Below are 16226 nucleotides of genomic sequence, written 5' to 3' on the forward strand. Positions count from 1 at the left end.
AACGCTGATAAGGGATAGAACAGATTTAATTAATTCAAGAATAAAATGACCTTAACAATCACTGTAGTAGTGGGAGAGCGAGAATCTCAAGAATTGGGGCAAAATGCAGCACATTCATCTCTGGCTCTTGGAGTTCTGCAGGAAGCTCAGAAAGTAGCTTGACTTAGTCACTATCCATACCTAAAGCTCCTTGGCTGAGCTTAGGCATTTGTGGTCTGGAGACTTAACAGACTCATGCTCATGGCTGGCAAGCCCTCTGCTCTGGGAAACCTGACTAGCGTGCCTCACTCCTCTCCCAGGCCCATGGAGGGTAGAGATGCCCCCAGTGGAGGGCCAGGGCTAAGAGCCAGGCCACTCCCCTAATGCTGACGCCAGCCTCCTGTTCTGCACTTGGCAGAAGTAAAGAGATTAAGAGCCCAGTCCAGCTCCACCCCACTGGCTGAGAGGCACAGTGACCCTAGGAGATGTCTAGCCAGCTCCCAGCCACAGGAGGGAAACATACATACCCTTATAAAAGGGACAGCTTCTGGAAGGGTAGCAAGAGAAGCAATCAAGGGCCCCCAGTGGGTCAAAAGGGGACCTGAAACCGTAGGGGCAGAAATGGTGAGGGTGGCCAAGTGTGCACTGGTTTGCTGACAAAACCTCACATTCCAAACAACTTGTGTGACCAGCCAGGAAACTTCCAGGCCTGTGCAGTTGAACATAGAGCGTTTCTGGTGGAAGGTTTACTGGAACACAGTGTAGCCAGGGCTTATGGGGGAAGCCAGCCTGGGAGGAGTCCTACACGAGTCTTCTGGAGAAAGCAGTTGCACCCTATCCACCAAAACAGAACCCCACAATTAAATGGCACAAACAAGTAAGAGACCCACTATGGTCAGTGGTGGAGAGAGAGTTCCGCAGCAATTGTGGGATGAGAGGTGTTCTTCAGGAACTGAGCCTGGCACTCAGGGCCTCAGCTGGTCTACCAGTGAAGGCCTGAAGGCGGTGTCTTCTCATCTTTATTGCTCTCCAGGGAGAAGGGAGGGATCCGGACATCAAAGTGGGAACCATCAGGCCTCTCGAAGCGGAACGTACCCCTGCATGTCAGAGAAGACAGTTTAGCGGGAGTGGGGGCCCCGCCCTCCTGAGGATCTGGATAGCCCTGTGCGCTCAGCTCTCACCCGCAGCAGGATGAGGCAGGCCAGGGCTGGGCTCTCTTCCCCCTGGCTCATGCAAGGGTGCTATAGTCCAGAGACCCACGAGCCCATCCTGGCCCTACATGAAAAGAAGAAGCCGCTGTCCTGATTTCTGGCCCTTAGGTGCCCACTGCATAAGCTACCCATCTACACTTTCAGGTTAAGGAGTAAAACGTCAGTTAAAAAAACTAACTACATGGGCAAATCACCAGACCTCTTTGGCCTAAGACCTCAGTTCACAAAATCACAGGGCACTGGAAAACAGGCAGTCCTAGTAAGTCCCACACAATGATGAACAGCCAGTAAGACTCCATCTCAGGACTTGGCCGAGAGTTAATTACAAGCTACCAACTCTCATTTTTCTGACCTGCAGCCTGTGTCTGTGGAGTTGAGCTACCCCTGCCCTGGCACACACTTGCTCACCACATGTGTCCACTGGAGGCTTGCAGGGAGACGTGGCTGCTGTACTGGAAAGCAGGCTGCTCCTTGGATAACACTGGTTCCTGTGAAGGTTAAAGCAAAATCGGTCAGGCCAGACAAGTCCCCTGTACTCCAGGGCCATGTCTGCCTGCCAGTCCATCAGGAGTGGATGCCCCCATGCCTCCCACAATGACTGCCTGCCAGTACCTCCCCCCGCAGCACAGCCACTGATCTCTGGTTTTATTCTGCTTCTGGGGAAAATGATCTTAGACCAGAAGATGCTCTGCACAGGACCTGCTCTGTAAATCCTGTCTCCAGCATCGACACTCAGGGCCCAAGTGCCAGGCACCATGGTGGTGCTCAGCAGACCTTAGCTGACTCAAGACTCCTAGCAATCACAGGGTAATAGGTATGATCCCCACTTTCGTAATAAGAAACCTAGATTTGGTAAAATAACCTGCCCAAAGTTATGCTAGGGTTGGGTTAACAACTCCCCATAAACACACACGGCTTATGTCTGACCCCAGACTGCCTGGCTCCAAAAACCTTGTGTTTACTCACTATCCCACCCTGCTTCCCCAAGTCCCTTCTGACTCAGGGAAGTGCTTACTAAATGCGGCTACTTCTCACGACTATTTCTCAGGAGGCAGGGTGGGATAGTGCAGGAATCGCAAAATCACATCTCTTCATGGACCAACAAAGGATGTATGCATGTAGAGAGGCAAAGCAAAGACAACAAGGAGTGGTGGGGAGTGCATACCCCACCCAAGGGCATTCAAATTCAGATTTTCTAAAAAGGCACTGTGCTGGCAATAACTACACAAGCTGTGATGTCAGACTCACCTGGATTCAAACCCAGGTCCTGCCATTACTAGCTATGGGACCACGGGCTAGTTAGTTGATGCTCTTCATCTGGAAAGTGGGCTATAAGAAACCTATCTCACATGGTTGTAAGGTTTCTCACCCCAAATAGCCCAACGCAGTCACACACTGAGTCTCTGCCCCTAACCAGAGGAGGAGGAAGCCATGCACTAAGCCCGCAGGCCTGCTAGGCAGGGCCAGAACTGCTGTTCTTGGCCCAGTGACACTCACCCTGCCCACCACCCCTCGTCCTCGCACTGTCTCCAAGGTGCCAGAGAGACTGAATATCCTCCAGTGTCGTTCCCGGAGCTGCACCACATCACTGTCAAGGTTCTCCAAGCGGATACAGTAGCGCCACTGTAGGGATGGAGAAGAGAGGTCACATCTGAAAAGGAAGAGACCTTGGGCTAGCCTGCCCAGAATTCTAAAGGGCAAAGGGCAAAAAAGGCTGATACATGTGTTGAACAGCAACCCCTACCAGAGGAAAACTCTGCCATCTCCCAACCTGCCTCCCAGGGACACCTCCTGAGCCCCCTCCCTCTTCTGTGAGGGAAACACTCACCCAGTAGACGTGGGAATTCTGGGCTTCCTGGGGGAAAAACACAAAGAACTGAAGTCCCAGAGGGCAAGATGAAGTCTATTTCTAATCAGCATCTCTCTGATGGAATAGATGTACTCCAGGAAGGGTACAGAGACAGAGAAATGCTGCAAATATCTGTGGGATGATGGTGACTCGTCTACGGCTAACAAGCCCACAGGGAGGCACCTTTCCTGGGTCTACCCCTGGCCTCTCTCCTCATCCTACCAAGATCGCCAAGAGTGCTAGAAGTCCACAGAAATCAGCAACAGGGCCCTTCCTTTCCTCACCAGGCTCCCAGCCAGCTGCTGCACCCAGCCTCCTTGCAGCTGGCCCAGGCTGCTGCCCTCCTCCTCAGCCCGCCCACAGCCCAGCCATATTACAGTACTTGGTAGGCAGCCCTGTGCCCTCTTCTGCCTGTTTTGGCCTCCCCGACTACCAGGAGCTCCTGCAATGCAGGAACAGTGTCTCACTTTTATTTGTAGTTTATAGCCAGGCAACAAATAGCTCAATAAATGTCTGACGAATGCATAAGAAGTGTGAAGATCAGCCTAAAGTGATTTAAACATGGATGTGTATATTCTTCACAAACATGACTGAGTCCCTTTGAGCCAGAAGAGAGTAAGGAAAAGTCAACCTGGAGGACTCCTTCCTGGGAACCACAGGTTTCCCTGTTCTAGGTCAGGGTGTCAGCATGGCAAAGAGGCTGCTTTGAAAGCACTTGGAAGCAGAACCTCAGACACACGGGTTAAATTTGGAACCCACTGTAGCCATCACACCAGGGATACCACACAAACCGTGGGGGCCTAGCCCTGAGGAAAGGGACCCAGCTGAGCACATACCCTCATGCCCATGTAGAAGGGGATGACGGTGACACGGATGCTCTCGGTCGTTTCCCGGTGAACATCAGAGAGCTCCAGCCAGGGGTGGTTCTTCTCCTGCCAGGCCCGGAGCGTCTCCCGAGCCACAAAAGGGGGTGCTGGGGCAAGAGACAACTGCTCAGTCCTGGCCTGAGTCCAGGGTGCCACACCCACTCTCTAACTGCCCCTCCTAGAAAACTCTTCCCAGCAATGGTTCAGATAAACAAGAGGCCCAAACAGGAAGCAAAAGCACAGGCAGAAGAGGGCACAGGGCTGCTTACCAAGTATAAGCCTTGAAGAGTTAAGTGACACAAGGGAAGAGAACTGGACTGGGAGTTGGGAGCCCTGGTTTTCAGACCTTGTTCTGCCACTAACTAGCGACTCTGAATCCCTTCTCATCATTCCTGAGCCCCAGTTTCCACATCTGTTTAGGTGGAGACAACCATTTATCTATCTGACAGGGCCAATGGGAGGCTGAATAGGGCTGTGGAAATAGAGCTTTGAAATTAACTCTATGATACTGTCTTTGAAGAAGAGGCCCTCCCATTCCAGCTTCCCTTCTTGAGAGATTACCTTTTGTCTGATCATACAGAAGAAATCTTTCAAAGAGCTCATGCTGGATGGGCACCTGATCAGTGGAGGTGTAGGGGAGGATGTCTTCATGGCTAACATAGTCCAGGCCTGACAGAGAGAAGCAAACAGGCAGTGAAACTCACCTGGACGTGGAGGAACAGGGCTGAGAGAAACACAATTCCTGGCCTCGTCCCAGGGTGAGACAACCCTGGCACCACTGCTCCCAGCATCTTTAACCCCTCCAGGCTCAGAAAGGCATCAGAGTCCCCTCCCTAACACGCACCAGACCCCTCACTGACAGGCACTATTCAGATGCTCTACTCACCAGGGATGGCATAGAGGGCCCGGCTGTCATCATGGTTAGCCAAGAAAGTCACAGCTTCTGTCTGAGACCTCTGAGACTAAGGCAAGAAGTGAGCCAGTGACTTTCTCAGCCACTATCCAGTCCCGAGGACTTGGGGCCCAGTGCTGAGCTGGGCTGATTGACCCCTCTGCCTCCCTTTATCCCAATCAGGGTTCAGGCCTTTCCCATGAAGAGTAACCCAGGCCCAGCCATACTGCTTACTTACTATATGTGGACAGTCTCGGGCATCAATCAGCACCTGATAGTAAGTGTGCGTTTTGCCTTTCACCTCCTTAGACCCATGGCCAGCAGGACTTTCAGCTCTACAGGGTGGGAGAAGCAGCCCAAGGTCACCCAAAGAGAAACATAAGCAGTGCCTGCTCCAGCTCCCTATGACCCCCTCATCTCAACAGACTGGTTCCCAGTCGGAAGGGACTGCAGCACTGGCTGGTACCTGCTCAGCAACACCCCAGCCCAGCTGCTCCCCAGTCAGGGGCAAATGTGGAGGTACATGGAGGATCCCCCGCACAGAGTCATCATCTGTATCACTCTCTGGCTGCATCTTGGAGGAAGGGGGCCATGTTGATAAAATCAAATTGCTGCTTTAGTCCCTGGAGCCCAGTACCCCAATCTTTTCACAGCCAAGGGGGCTGTATGTGATCATTCAGCAGAACCAAGCCTTTCTTTTTTTTTTTTTTTTTAATTTTTTATTAAGGTATGATTGATACACACTCTTACGAAGGTTTCACATGAAAAAACAATGTGGTTACTACATTCACCCATATTACCCAGTCCCCACCCATACCCCAATGCAGTCAGTGTCCATGAGTGCAGCAAGATGCCACAGATCCACTATGTGCCTTCTCTGTGATATACTAGAACCAAGCCTTTCTTCAGTGACACTCTAGTGACAGTAAGATTCTGTATAAACATTAAGAAAGCAAGACTAGACCCTCAATTCCTTCTGGGGTACTTACGATGTGAACTGAAAACAGCTTAGGAGAGCATCCTAGAGGAGCCTAAGGGACCCTCTCTCTGGCTTCAGACTGTCCCCAGCACTCAGCACCTGGTCTCTGTGGGTACTGGTGCCAGGGGAGTACTACGTGCTGTTCCTATGGCTGGGAAGGAGGCTGCCTTCGCCCCAGGGGCCCCAGTTACATACGTTTACCATGAGTCAGGCCTCCTCCTGAGAGTACTATGAGGCAAAGTGACAAGAAAACTTACTTTTCTGGAGCTGCAGAAGCCACATCCCGGTCATACAGTCTGGCTTGCCAGGGAAACAGGACGACACCTCGGTAGCCAAAAATGCTATGAAGGAAAAGCTGGGAGGGAAAAGGGGCCTCTGTGAGTCTCCAGTCCAGCAAGCCCACCTGGGTGGGGCCCAGACCACTGAGCAGCACGGGGAGCGGCAACGCCAGCACAAGGTCTTGCCAATCTTTCCCTCGAACTGTGATCCATCCACATCAACCAACAACACTCTTGTTCCCCCTTCATCTGGCTGACTTCTCATCCTTTAGGCCATAGCTTAGGCCTCCCCTCCACTTGGCGCATATGCAGCCACTGACCATCTGCATGTAATATAGACTGTCAGCTCAGTGAAGGACTGTTTTCAAATTTAATTCCAATATACAATGCCTGTCCCAATGTAGGCATACCAAAAAAAAAGTTGAGAATTTAAAAAAAAGTCCTCCTTATTTACAATCTATTTCAGTGGATCTGGCACAAAGCTGAAACAGAGAAAGAGCCTCACACCCAGAACTTCCTACCATGCCACCAGTTCAATTATGAGGGAGCAGCATCAAAAATTTGCTTTTCTGAAAGCTCCCTCCACTGACTTCCCATCACCCACAGTGTAAGAGGACTCCTCAGCAGCTTGGCTCTCTCCTCATGATGGTTCAAACCATCTCTGTCCACACTAACTTGGAAGGAGAAATTCACTTGCACATGGAATGCATTCAAATCCGGGAAAACATAAATCCCATTCTTAAAAATTGTGATTCTTGTCTGGCACCAAACACCAAGGCAGAAAACTGTAACATTCAGGCCTGGGACCAAATCTGACCCTTTCATGAAAACGAAAGATGACCCATCCCAGCACTCACCTGCCCAGTCTCGTATTTTCCATTCTGTTTTGGCACCTCAAACACACCCACTGTCTCCAAAACTTTGCCCTCTGGTCGATTTCTGGTTATGAAGGAAAAGAACAAGCAACTGAGAAGTTGAGAAAGTACCTACCTATCAGAAAAAGCCACTAGGAGACTGAGGGGCCAGGGCAATGACAGCAGGGTAGGGGCTGGGCAGTGGACCCGCTGAAGTAGGACCACTGCACAGATTCTGCCTTTCCTCCTTTGAGGTCCAGCCACAGGCTTGTTAGGTCTGACTGCTCCCAGATCATTCTCTTCACTCACAGCATTCTTCGTCATGCCCTCATACCCTGCTTACTTGTACCCCTTGCCTCCATTTCTTCCCTGATCCACCCTCCAGGCTTCCCATAGCATTTAACTGTCCCTCCCACTTCATATTTCAGTTGTGTCCATGTCTTACCTCCATTAGAGACTTAAGTTCCCTGGGGGCAATGCCTGTGTCTGATTGGCCTGTGTTCCCACTCAGAGCCTAGATTATAAGAGATGCTCAAAATATATTTGTTCTGGGCTATATAATTCTACGTACGTCTCCCTCTCTAACCTGTAGTCTTCACCCTGCCTGCTCTTGAAGGGCTTAATCATCTCTAGACTTCCTACTGAACTCCCTGCACTGCACCTAGTGGTCTCTCAATCTAGTTTTTGTTCAGATTTACATCAATTTCACAAGGTTCTTAAATTGCAGTTATTCTCTCCCTCCCCTATCAGTGTCTTCATCTCAGCCACGAAAGGGTCAGTTCTCTCTGTGACCTCTCTGGACAGGACTGCTCTTTCTAGAGGCTCTTCAAAGCAATGTTATTCTTACTATTTTGGAAATGTAGATGTTATGCTTCCTCCTACTTATCGCCGGCCACAATTTCATCTGCTTGTCCCATCCCTAGAGACAATGTTCACACCCACCCCCATGGCCTAAGGCCCCCTTCTCCAAGCCACAAAGAGAGAACGAGTCTCCCAAGGTCACACTGAAACCTGGGACCCACGCAGAGCCCAGACTCAAACAGTTCTGTTTCCTACTTCGAGCATCTTTCTGAGAAAGACCTTAACCCAATCGGGGGCTGGGGGTTCAAGTTAAAAAGACTTAATTAAAAGTCTGCCCACGAACTGCGGCGCTCGGAGACCCCCATTCGGGGAGGCAGGATTCGCTCCAGGAGGGTTACTAGCTCCCCATCAGGGCCAGCGTTGCACAACCCAGGGCTCTGGGCCGCCCTCCCTTCTCTGCTCCTGGCACACGTCCCAGACAGCGCGGGTCGGCTCCAGGCCGGGACCCTCTCCCGGGTCGAGCCCCGATCACCCTCAGCCGACCCGGCCTCCTGGCCCCGCTCGCTGGCCGGGAACACGCTCCCTGGGCTCTGGGCCCGGGCCCCGAGCTCCGTCCCTCACCGGGACGAGAGGTGCCTCCGCGTCATCGCGGTCGCCGCTGGTGCGAAAGCCCCAGCAACACCCGCTACACAGAGCGGCCTCGATCCCCGGGCCCCGGTCAGCGACCGGGACCACCAGCGGCTTCCCACGGCCAGTGCCCGCCGGGCGGCACAGACCGCCATGTCCCGCCCGAGCGCCCGCTCGGCTACTGATACAGGGCCCGACCCGTGGCGCGCGGGTTCCGCCCCCGCCCCACACTGCCCCGCGCTGCATCCCGCCCCCTTGGCCCTCGGCCCCGCCTCTCTCCGCCCGCGAGCTCCCGCCTCCTTCCGGCGTTCGGCGGGCGGAAGTCCCGGTCGGGGTCACCTGACTGTAGAGTAAGTTGGGCATGGCGTCTTTCTTGGTAGCTGGCGAGCGGCTGCTTCGCGCTCTGGACGCCGGCGGGGAGCTGGAGCCAGAGCAACTGCCCCGCAACCTGCGGGCTGAGCTTGAGGCCGCGCTGGGGAAGAAACACAAGGGCGGTGGTCGTCCCAGTGGCCCTGCGCACCTGGTTTCCTTCCGCCTGATTCGGGATCTGCACCAGTACCTGAGGGAAAGGGGTGAGCCCCAGTCTCCAGTCCGGAGTCGCCTCCTGTTTTCCAGAGTCTGTGCCCTTCTGAGGTCTTTTTCCCACCTCTAACATCTTTCTGAGGGAAGAAGTCCATCACTCCATTCGCCTGCGGAATGGTCATCTAGCCAACCCAAGTGTCACTTCAAAAACCCTAAGGCAACCCAGTCCTTTCACAACTTTCAAGAGAATGCTATGTGGATGACAAAATTTACCTGTGCAGTTTCTGCCCTCTTGAGAATTTCCTCTTCACTTCCAGGCCCACGTAGGCCCACCCAATTGAGGAAGACCCAAGTTCTAACGTAATAACCACTGCAGAGGTTCAGTTTCTTCCTTCTAAGCCATTTTTGAAAACAACTTAGCAGAGTGAGCTTTTTCTGTTAGGAAATATGAATTTCTTTCCATCTCAAAAGCAGGAGAGGTCAAATTTTATACCTTTTTCATTTTTTTGAGATAGAATAAAGATCTGAACTAGTTGTAGCATCTGATAACCTCGTTCTAGCTCAGCCACTAACTCCCCTTGGAGGAGTCATTTCTCTTTTTTGGGCCTCAATTCCCTTAACTGTAAAGGTAGGGGATAGGACAAATGGTATTTAAGGACTTTGCCAGAATTAACATAGTCTATTCAGAAGTGCAAAGTGTAGACAGCTCAATTATTGGAACTAAAAAGGACCTTAGAGATCATCTAGTACAGTGTCCTCTTGAGTATTCAGCATCACTATGACTTGAAGGACAATTCTGTGGCCACACATAACCTGAAGACAAATATAAATGGCTTATGAGTTAGCTGTGACATTGGCAGGATACTTGAGAGCGAAGTCTTCAGTGTGGCACTAGGAAATACTTATGTGGAATTGCCCTAGATTCTTCCCAGTTGATAATGATCCTGGAGATTTATTGATATAGGAATGGCCACGTTTTATTTTAGTAGAAAGACTCCAACGGGTAGACCCTTCTCTGATCTTAATTCTTCAGCCTTAGTTCTATGCATCATTCTGTTTATGGAATCTTTTCTTCCCAGATTCCACACTATACCTTCATGAGCTCCTAGAAGGCAGTGAAATCTACCTCCCAGAGGTTGTGAAGCCTCCCCGGGTATGTAAGGGATGTATTTGTGAGAGTTGGGTGCTGGCTGAGTTGGGCTGTTTATGATTATGTTCAAATCTATCAGTTTTTGGGTTCAGAAATTTGGCTTTTAATTCCTTCATAGCTGGAGTGGGGAAACTAGATATTGTCGTCCCTGTTTGACAGCTTGGAAAACTGAGATCCAAAAAAAACAGCAGTGAACATAGAACTGTACACAGCTCTCCTGGCACCCTTAGCAGTGCTTTGCTCCCTGAAACCAATGATTGTGACATGCTTTCTAGCAAGCTGGGCGACCATTCTCAATTGATTTTTCTGCCTCAGAACCCAGAGTTAGTGGCCCGTCTGGAGAAGATTAAGATACAACTCGCCAATGAGGAATATAAGCGGATCACCCAAAATGTCACCTGTCAGGTAAGGGCTTGCTCTTCAATACATGGACCGAATAGCCCCTGAAAGCAGGGCCCTGCACTTGGAAGAGGTACAGAGGGAAGAAGCAACATGGAAATTTGGTCTGAGTACTATTCAGGGACCACAGAAGCTCCATACTACATTCAAACCAAATACAATTCCCAACTCATTCACTGAGACTCTGGGCCCAGATGGTGACTGGTTCTTAAAAATTGTAGCAGTGGGGATGAGTCTTGGAGCCTTCCTTCTGATAAGGCTCACTGTTGTTCTCTGTCATGCTCCTGCCCTGCAGCAGGAAACAGGTAGGTAGGTATGAGGAGCCTATCCTATGTCCTTCATCTGAGTTGCTTCATCTGTGACCCAGAAAAGTCTCTGACAGGTCCCAGACAAAAGCATCCATGGAGAAAGCAGAGTTACTATGTTGGGGAATAAGGAGGGCTAAGCCCACACTGACAAATGGATAACTCTTTGGGCTGCCTCTGAGCTGCTTCCATTCTGAAATCATTTGCTTTTGCTTTGTCCCAGGATTCAAGGCATGGTGGGACTCTCAGTGACTTGGGAAAGCAAGGTGAGGTACTAGGAAATGAAGCTGCTAAAGCCTGTCCCTGGGAGGGGTTGGTCATGGCATTCCTTCCCACCCCAGTGCCCTGAGTTTAAGGCTTGCTGTTTGAGGGAAACCCAATTGGTGGGGGAGACAGCCATGTGATGGAGGGTCTCTTGGAGCATGCTGACCTAGAGTTTTCTTCCCTGGGCTCCTCCCCAAAGTGAGGTCAGTGAAGGCTCTGGTCATCACCATCTTCAACTTCATTGTCACGGTGGCAGCCACCTTTGTCTGCACTTACCTTGGAAGCCAGTATATCTTCACAGAAATGGCCCCGGTGAGTAAGCACTGGGCTGGGTAAGGTGCCCCAGGTGGGAGTGTTGGGAAGGGAGGATGTATGTGAAAACACCTTGCACATTGAACAAATATTTATGCAGTTAAATGAGAGGAACATTTTAGCTGTTTGACAGTAATGGGGGGAAATGATAACCTCAAGGAAATGCAGATCCTCTTTTCTTCCCTTCCCCATCCACTTACAAGCTAGGTTAAGCCCTCTCCATCCTTGTTAGAGGTGCTGGAGGCTGCAGAACTGCATGCTTGCCTGCATCTCCTAAGCCCGTTCTCTCCCCAGCGGGTCCTGGCTGCACTGATTGTGGCCTCTGTGGTGGGTCTGGCTGAGCTGTATGTCATGGTGCGGGCCATGGAAGGCGAGCTGGGAGAGCTGTAACTGATCCTTCATCATCAAAGTCTGGAGGGGATTTTGGAAGACTCCAGGCTTCCAGCTGTCAGTCACTCAGTCAACTCATCAGGCTCTTTGTGCTTAGCTCCAGTTAGGAGGGCTGAGCCAGGGCTGCCTGCTGTGCCTGCAGGGAGTCCCATCCTCTGTCAATTTCCAGAGGGGCCAGTAAAGGAGACTCAGGCAACAACTGAAAAAAATAGTCTGTCAGTACCTTCTCCTGCACCCAATGCCCATCTGCCCTCTCCAGGCCATCTGGGCACTGCTGAGGCTGGGTTTTTTCCCATCAAGATTTAGCATCCAGGCCTTCCCAGAAGCAGACCATACTGCCTTGAATTTTCCCAACTGCACAAATCAATAGTCATTCTTGATGCAGACCTATTATTTGTATCAGAAGCCTACAAGAAAGGAGAAAGGGTTCTCTTTGTCCAGTTGGTGCAGGAAGAGGAGCTGATTAGAGGACATCAAATTAGAGAAACCCAGGTTGGTACATGACGGTGCAGCTGGAAACAGGGCAGCTGCCTTCTTGGAGTCTTAGTTCCTGTCTCCATCGTCTGCCTTCTGCTTGCCTTTTCCAGATTTTTTATATGCTTCTGCCTATCCACCACTCACCATCCTCCTTAAATTTCCCACATTCCCATCACTCTTTGTTCTGCCTTCAAAAATGAAAATAATTCAGAGGGTAAACAGTATGTCTGCTTTTAATTGCAAAACCCCTTGTGCTTGTTGTTGTTGGTTGGGAGAGTATGCCTGCTGTGGATTGTCTCGACTAAGTAAGGTAGAAGTTCTTTGTAGACAAGGAGTGTTTCAGGTTTAACTACATGTATAACTAGATATATGAATATGAATGAAAATACACTTAAAATATGTATATGTAATGTGTACTATGAATGTGTATAACATATTGTTATACATAAGCCTGATTTAGGCTGTTTTATATGGGTTCCTAAACATGTTTGTCCTGTCCCCTGTTCTCATTGCAGAAAAGGCCACTCTCTGCTCTCAGCCTCTTCCTCCGTCTCAGCATACCCTGTTTTCTCTGGTGCAGCCAGGTCCGTGGAGAAAGGGGGATGCTGGACAGGAGGCCAGAGGAACAAGAAATGTGGGGCCTTTCAGCTTCTCATGGCCTGCTGTATGGAGAGGGAGAGAGAACTGGTGTGTGTTGAGAGGTTTACATATCACGCACTACATGAGGCCATTCACCTACATTATTGCTTCTCACTCACAGAATGGAGAGAAGTATTAACCATTCCCATTTTTCAGGCTCATAGATTTTCAGAGAGTTGAAGGTTCAGGAGTAAAGCCAGAATGCGAATCCAGGGCAAACCTATGGCAAGCACCATGCTTGTCTCTCTGAAGTAGAGCAGCTCCGGAAGTGGAAGAAGGTGGATGTCCTGGAACCAGTGAGACCAGGAGCAGGGGGTCAGAGCCCTAAGCCTTTTAATTAACCATCCCTCTAATCCCAGCAAAAGCCTGGGTAACACCTCCCACCCAGAATCTGCAGAACCTGGCCCTATTTAGGGATTAGATGATGGAGATAAATTTCAAAAGCAAATGGCCCCCATCCCCATTCATTTGCAGTGCATAACAATCCAGATGAAGGTATAGTGTTGGGCCTTATTTGGAGATGAGATGGTATTACAGATGACAGTGATAAAAAAAAACCCAATGCTGCCACACACACACTGTGCCGCCCCATCCTAAATCTGTCAGGTTGTCTTCACATTTCAGGTCACAAGCAGCCAGTCTGATCTTTGTGAAAATGGAATCAGTGTAAACCCTGGCTCCTATTTCTACTTTATTACTTTAATATCACTTCCTGTGCAGATCCATGGTTCTGGTTAATTTGCCCAGGTGCTAGGAGGTCAGGAGAGGAGGCCCTGAATTATAAAAGGGTCAGTCCCCAGTAGTCTGGAACTAAGATCAGCACTCTCCTCTTCTAGTTTACTTAGCAGTTAGTAGGTAATGGCCTGAACGTGAGGGGCAGCTACCCATTATTTAGAGGGAAGAGATGGGGACCAGGCCTGGCAGGAGAGATAGAGAACATGGCCTCCTACCTCATCCCCCAGAAGGCACCTCCTGCTGAGACCATGGGCACATGCCCCAGGAGGGGCAGGGTGCTGGGTAGTAGGAGTGGGCTCCAGTCACTCCACAGGACCCACATCTAGATGGCCTGGAGGAAGTGTTAGGGAGGGATCTCTGTGCTACACTTCTTCCATAAGAGAATTCCCTTGTGTAAACGGATGGGGAAGGGAATCCACTTCTGATATGTTCAGTCCTACAGGCCAGGGTGGACTGCAGGAGCCAGAGGAGGGGTCTTGCAAGTTCTGGGCCTAGATAGGAGTGGTCCAGGTTGGTGACAATGGCGAGGCATAGATGAGGTCAGACAGATCTGGGAAGTAGCTTGCTCTGAAGAATGGTAGACCACTGAAGCCCCAGCTGGTCCCTGTGGGGCTGCAGCTTTTGCCACTGTCTGGCCCTGCCCTGAACCCAAGCCAGGAGCTGGACAGGAAGCATGTTGACACACTGAAGTCGCACTGAGGGGCGCTGTTGGAGGATGGAAGCTGACATAGCGTGCTGGGCTCCCAGGACTACTGGAGGGTTTCAGGAAGAGAATGGGATCTCTGTGGGGGCCTGGGCCTGGTGCTTACGCCTCCTGCTTTCCTATTCTTGATTCTCTTGGCCCAGGGGTTCTGGAACCACAGTAAGGGAAGTAGAAAGAGTCTCCTCTGGCTCCAGCACCCCTTCCCCACCAGCCATAGAGAAAACAGAGCCTGGAGGCAGGATACCCAGAGTGAGGGGGCTGTGGGTCAAGCCCAGAAGTTGTCTGTGCAAGAATACCCCTTAGGGTGTCAGCTCACCTGTATCTTGGCCTCAGGAAGGCAGGGGACCCAGGCCAGGTGTTCACGGGTGCCAGTGTCAGGGTAGGGCCATGCTGCAAACACGCTCCAACTCCAGCAGCTGCCCTCTGCTGAAGGTGGTCCATCCATCTTCTCCAGTGGGAACCCAGCCTACTGGCATGACCTGTAGACCTGGCTGGGAGTCAGGCCAGGACTCCTGCAAGAGCCTCCACCCCAGCCTCAAAGCCCCCAGCAGATCCTGAAGCCCATACTCTTTCCCCCATTCAGCCTTTCCCCATTATACCTTCCCCACATTCTCCCCCTGCCCACCCTTTCCCCACCAGATCACCTGTTGGAGATGCATCCACAGGACTGGTCATGGAACTGGAAGAGGGTAAGGAGCCAGAGAGCCATGCCAAGGCTGTGCCCACACCAGACCCCTCCTCTTGGGGTTTTATCCTGCTCCTAGGGCTGTTTCAGCCTCCAGGAACGGAGGGGTTTGCCATCCAGCTCTGGGAGAGGCAGAAAAGTCCGGAGAAAAGAGAGGAAGCCAAGGGGCAGTGATGGGGTTTGTGGGGGTATGGGTTGGGCAAAAATCTGTCACCCCTGTGCCTCCAGGGCTTCACAAAGGAAACTGGTCCCAGATCCCTTCCTTGAACCCCAGACTTTGGCAATCTGTCTAACGTCCTGTACTTCGTGAAAATCCTCCCAGGGCTCTTTGCAGGAAGCCAAAGAGATCCAGTGCTCCCAGTGGGTGATTGAGCTGCCCCCTCTGGAGCCCACAGTGCCTGGTGCTGGCTGCCTCAGGGGAGAGTGGGTGGGTCCTATCCCACAACTCCAGACTAGGCTGGTGACGCTGGACAGGATGTTACAGGGACAGCAGATGAGCTGGAGCCACCCCCCTTACCCCCAACTCGCACCCGCCTTCAGCAGGGCTGGGGAGCAGCTGGCACCACCAGATTGCCCTCTGCTTTAGGGCTTTGTCTGCACCTAACCTTTTCCCCTTGGCCCCTCGAGAGACCAGATGGCTACCCTGGAGTCAAGGAACCTGGGACCAGAGTAAGTTCCAAAGGTACATCTGAGGGTTTTAAAGAAAAATGTTTGTTTTTGCAATAGTCATTCTTGAAAGTCTCCTGGGCCACTTTTCTAAGAGAAGTAGATACATTTGAATTTCCTTTGAGTTCCTGCCCTTCCCTATCTCTCATACATTCAGTGCCCTGCACCCCAGACCCAAGACAGATACCTCAAAGAAAGTCTCATCCTCAGGAGTGGGTTTGGGGGAGCACAGTAAACAGCTCCCTAGGGACTCAGGTGTCTGGGCTAGCCACATTTCAGGCTCAGGATGGGCAGAAAAGCTGAACCTGAGCCCCACCCCTTCTGCCCCTTCTCTCCTCCAGGACCCTTGTAACTCCAGAGGCAAAGCAAGCCCAGGGCTGGGAGGGGCTGCTTGGTAACTCCTGTCATCCTCAGAGGGGTTCAAGCTCCTGCTTAGCCACTGATGGGTTGTTGAGGGCTGCTTAGTTCCAGAGGAAGCCTAGCACTTGTAAGGCGTTTCTCAGCCAACAGTTTTTCTGGTTCACAGAGGGCTGGAGTCCAACATGGGCTGGACACAAGGAGGCTCTCCTTTATCCTCTTCCCCAAGCCATCCTAAGAGTCAAGCTTCCCCTCCTTTACCCAGGCATGTCCCTGCCTCCTGCCT

General features: G+C 51.3%; 2 protein-coding genes across 5 annotated transcripts; one reads left to right on the forward strand and one right to left on the reverse strand.

Annotated features, from left to right (window-relative positions):
- Window positions 1-8: 8 nt before the first annotated feature.
- Window positions 9-8560, reverse strand: POLDIP2 (DNA polymerase delta interacting protein 2). Of its 2 annotated transcripts, XM_017660101.3 has the most exons (11): window positions 8331-8558; window positions 6912-6993; window positions 6034-6131; window positions 5036-5132; window positions 4792-4867; window positions 4467-4574; window positions 3876-4012; window positions 3019-3045; window positions 2688-2813; window positions 1599-1678; window positions 9-1076 (listed from the first exon to the last, which is right to left on the reverse strand). In XM_017660101.3, the coding sequence occupies exons 1-11, from the start codon at window positions 8489-8491 to the stop codon at window positions 962-964; spliced, it is 1107 nt and encodes a 368-aa protein (XP_017515590.2). In that variant the 5' UTR covers window positions 8492-8558; the 3' UTR covers window positions 9-961. The 2 variants fall into 2 exon arrangements, with proteins under 2 accessions (XP_017515590.2, XP_036858220.2); XM_037002325.2 differs by lacking the exon at window positions 3019-3045 and having other exon boundaries at window positions 8331-8560.
- Window positions 8561-8656: 96 nt separating this feature from the next.
- Window positions 8657-16118, forward strand: VMA12 (vacuolar ATPase assembly factor VMA12). 3 transcript variants are annotated; one of them, XM_073235145.1, is made up of 7 exons: window positions 8657-8908; window positions 9938-10011; window positions 10324-10413; window positions 10936-10978; window positions 11176-11288; window positions 12671-12842; window positions 12951-16118. In XM_073235145.1, the coding sequence occupies exons 1-7, from the start codon at window positions 8698-8700 to the stop codon at window positions 12956-12958; spliced, it is 711 nt and encodes a 236-aa protein (XP_073091246.1). In that variant the 5' UTR covers window positions 8657-8697; the 3' UTR covers window positions 12959-16118. The 3 variants fall into 3 exon arrangements, with proteins under 3 accessions (XP_073091246.1, XP_036858125.2, XP_017515581.1); XM_037002230.2 differs by having other exon boundaries at window positions 12671-16118; XM_017660092.3 differs by lacking the exons at window positions 12671-12842; window positions 12951-16118 and adding an exon at window positions 11583-12560 and having other exon boundaries at window positions 8658-8908.
- Window positions 16119-16226: the final 108 nt, after the last annotated feature.

This window comes from Manis javanica, chromosome 4 (assembly GCF_040802235.1).
Source record: "Manis javanica isolate MJ-LG chromosome 4, MJ_LKY, whole genome shotgun sequence".
NCBI classification, from domain to species: domain Eukaryota; kingdom Metazoa; phylum Chordata; class Mammalia; order Pholidota; family Manidae; genus Manis; species Manis javanica.

Bases quoted from the DNA above. Each gene is read 5' to 3' on its own strand.
- POLDIP2 (XM_017660101.3), bottom strand. From the start codon at position 8,491: ATGGCGGTCTGTGCCGCCCGGCGGGCACTGGCCGTGGGAAGCCGCTGG. The intron at 4,575-4,791 runs GTGAGTAGAGCA...TCTCTCTGTCAG, and splicing joins GGCCCTCTATGCCATCCCTG to GCCTGGACTATGTTAGCCAT. The intron at 4,013-4,466 runs GTAATCTCTCAA...CTCTTGCCCCAG, and splicing joins TCTGTATGATCAGACAAAAG to CACCCCCTTTTGTGGCTCGG.
- VMA12 (XM_037002230.2), top strand. From the start codon at position 8,698: ATGGCGTCTTTCTTGGTAGCTGGCGAGCGGCTGCTTCGCGCTCTGGAC. The intron at 8,909-9,937 runs GTGAGCCCCAGT...TTTTCTTCCCAG, and splicing joins CCAGTACCTGAGGGAAAGGG to ATTCCACACTATACCTTCAT. The intron at 10,979-11,175 runs GTGAGGTACTAG...TCCTCCCCAAAG, and splicing joins CAGTGACTTGGGAAAGCAAG to TGAGGTCAGTGAAGGCTCTG.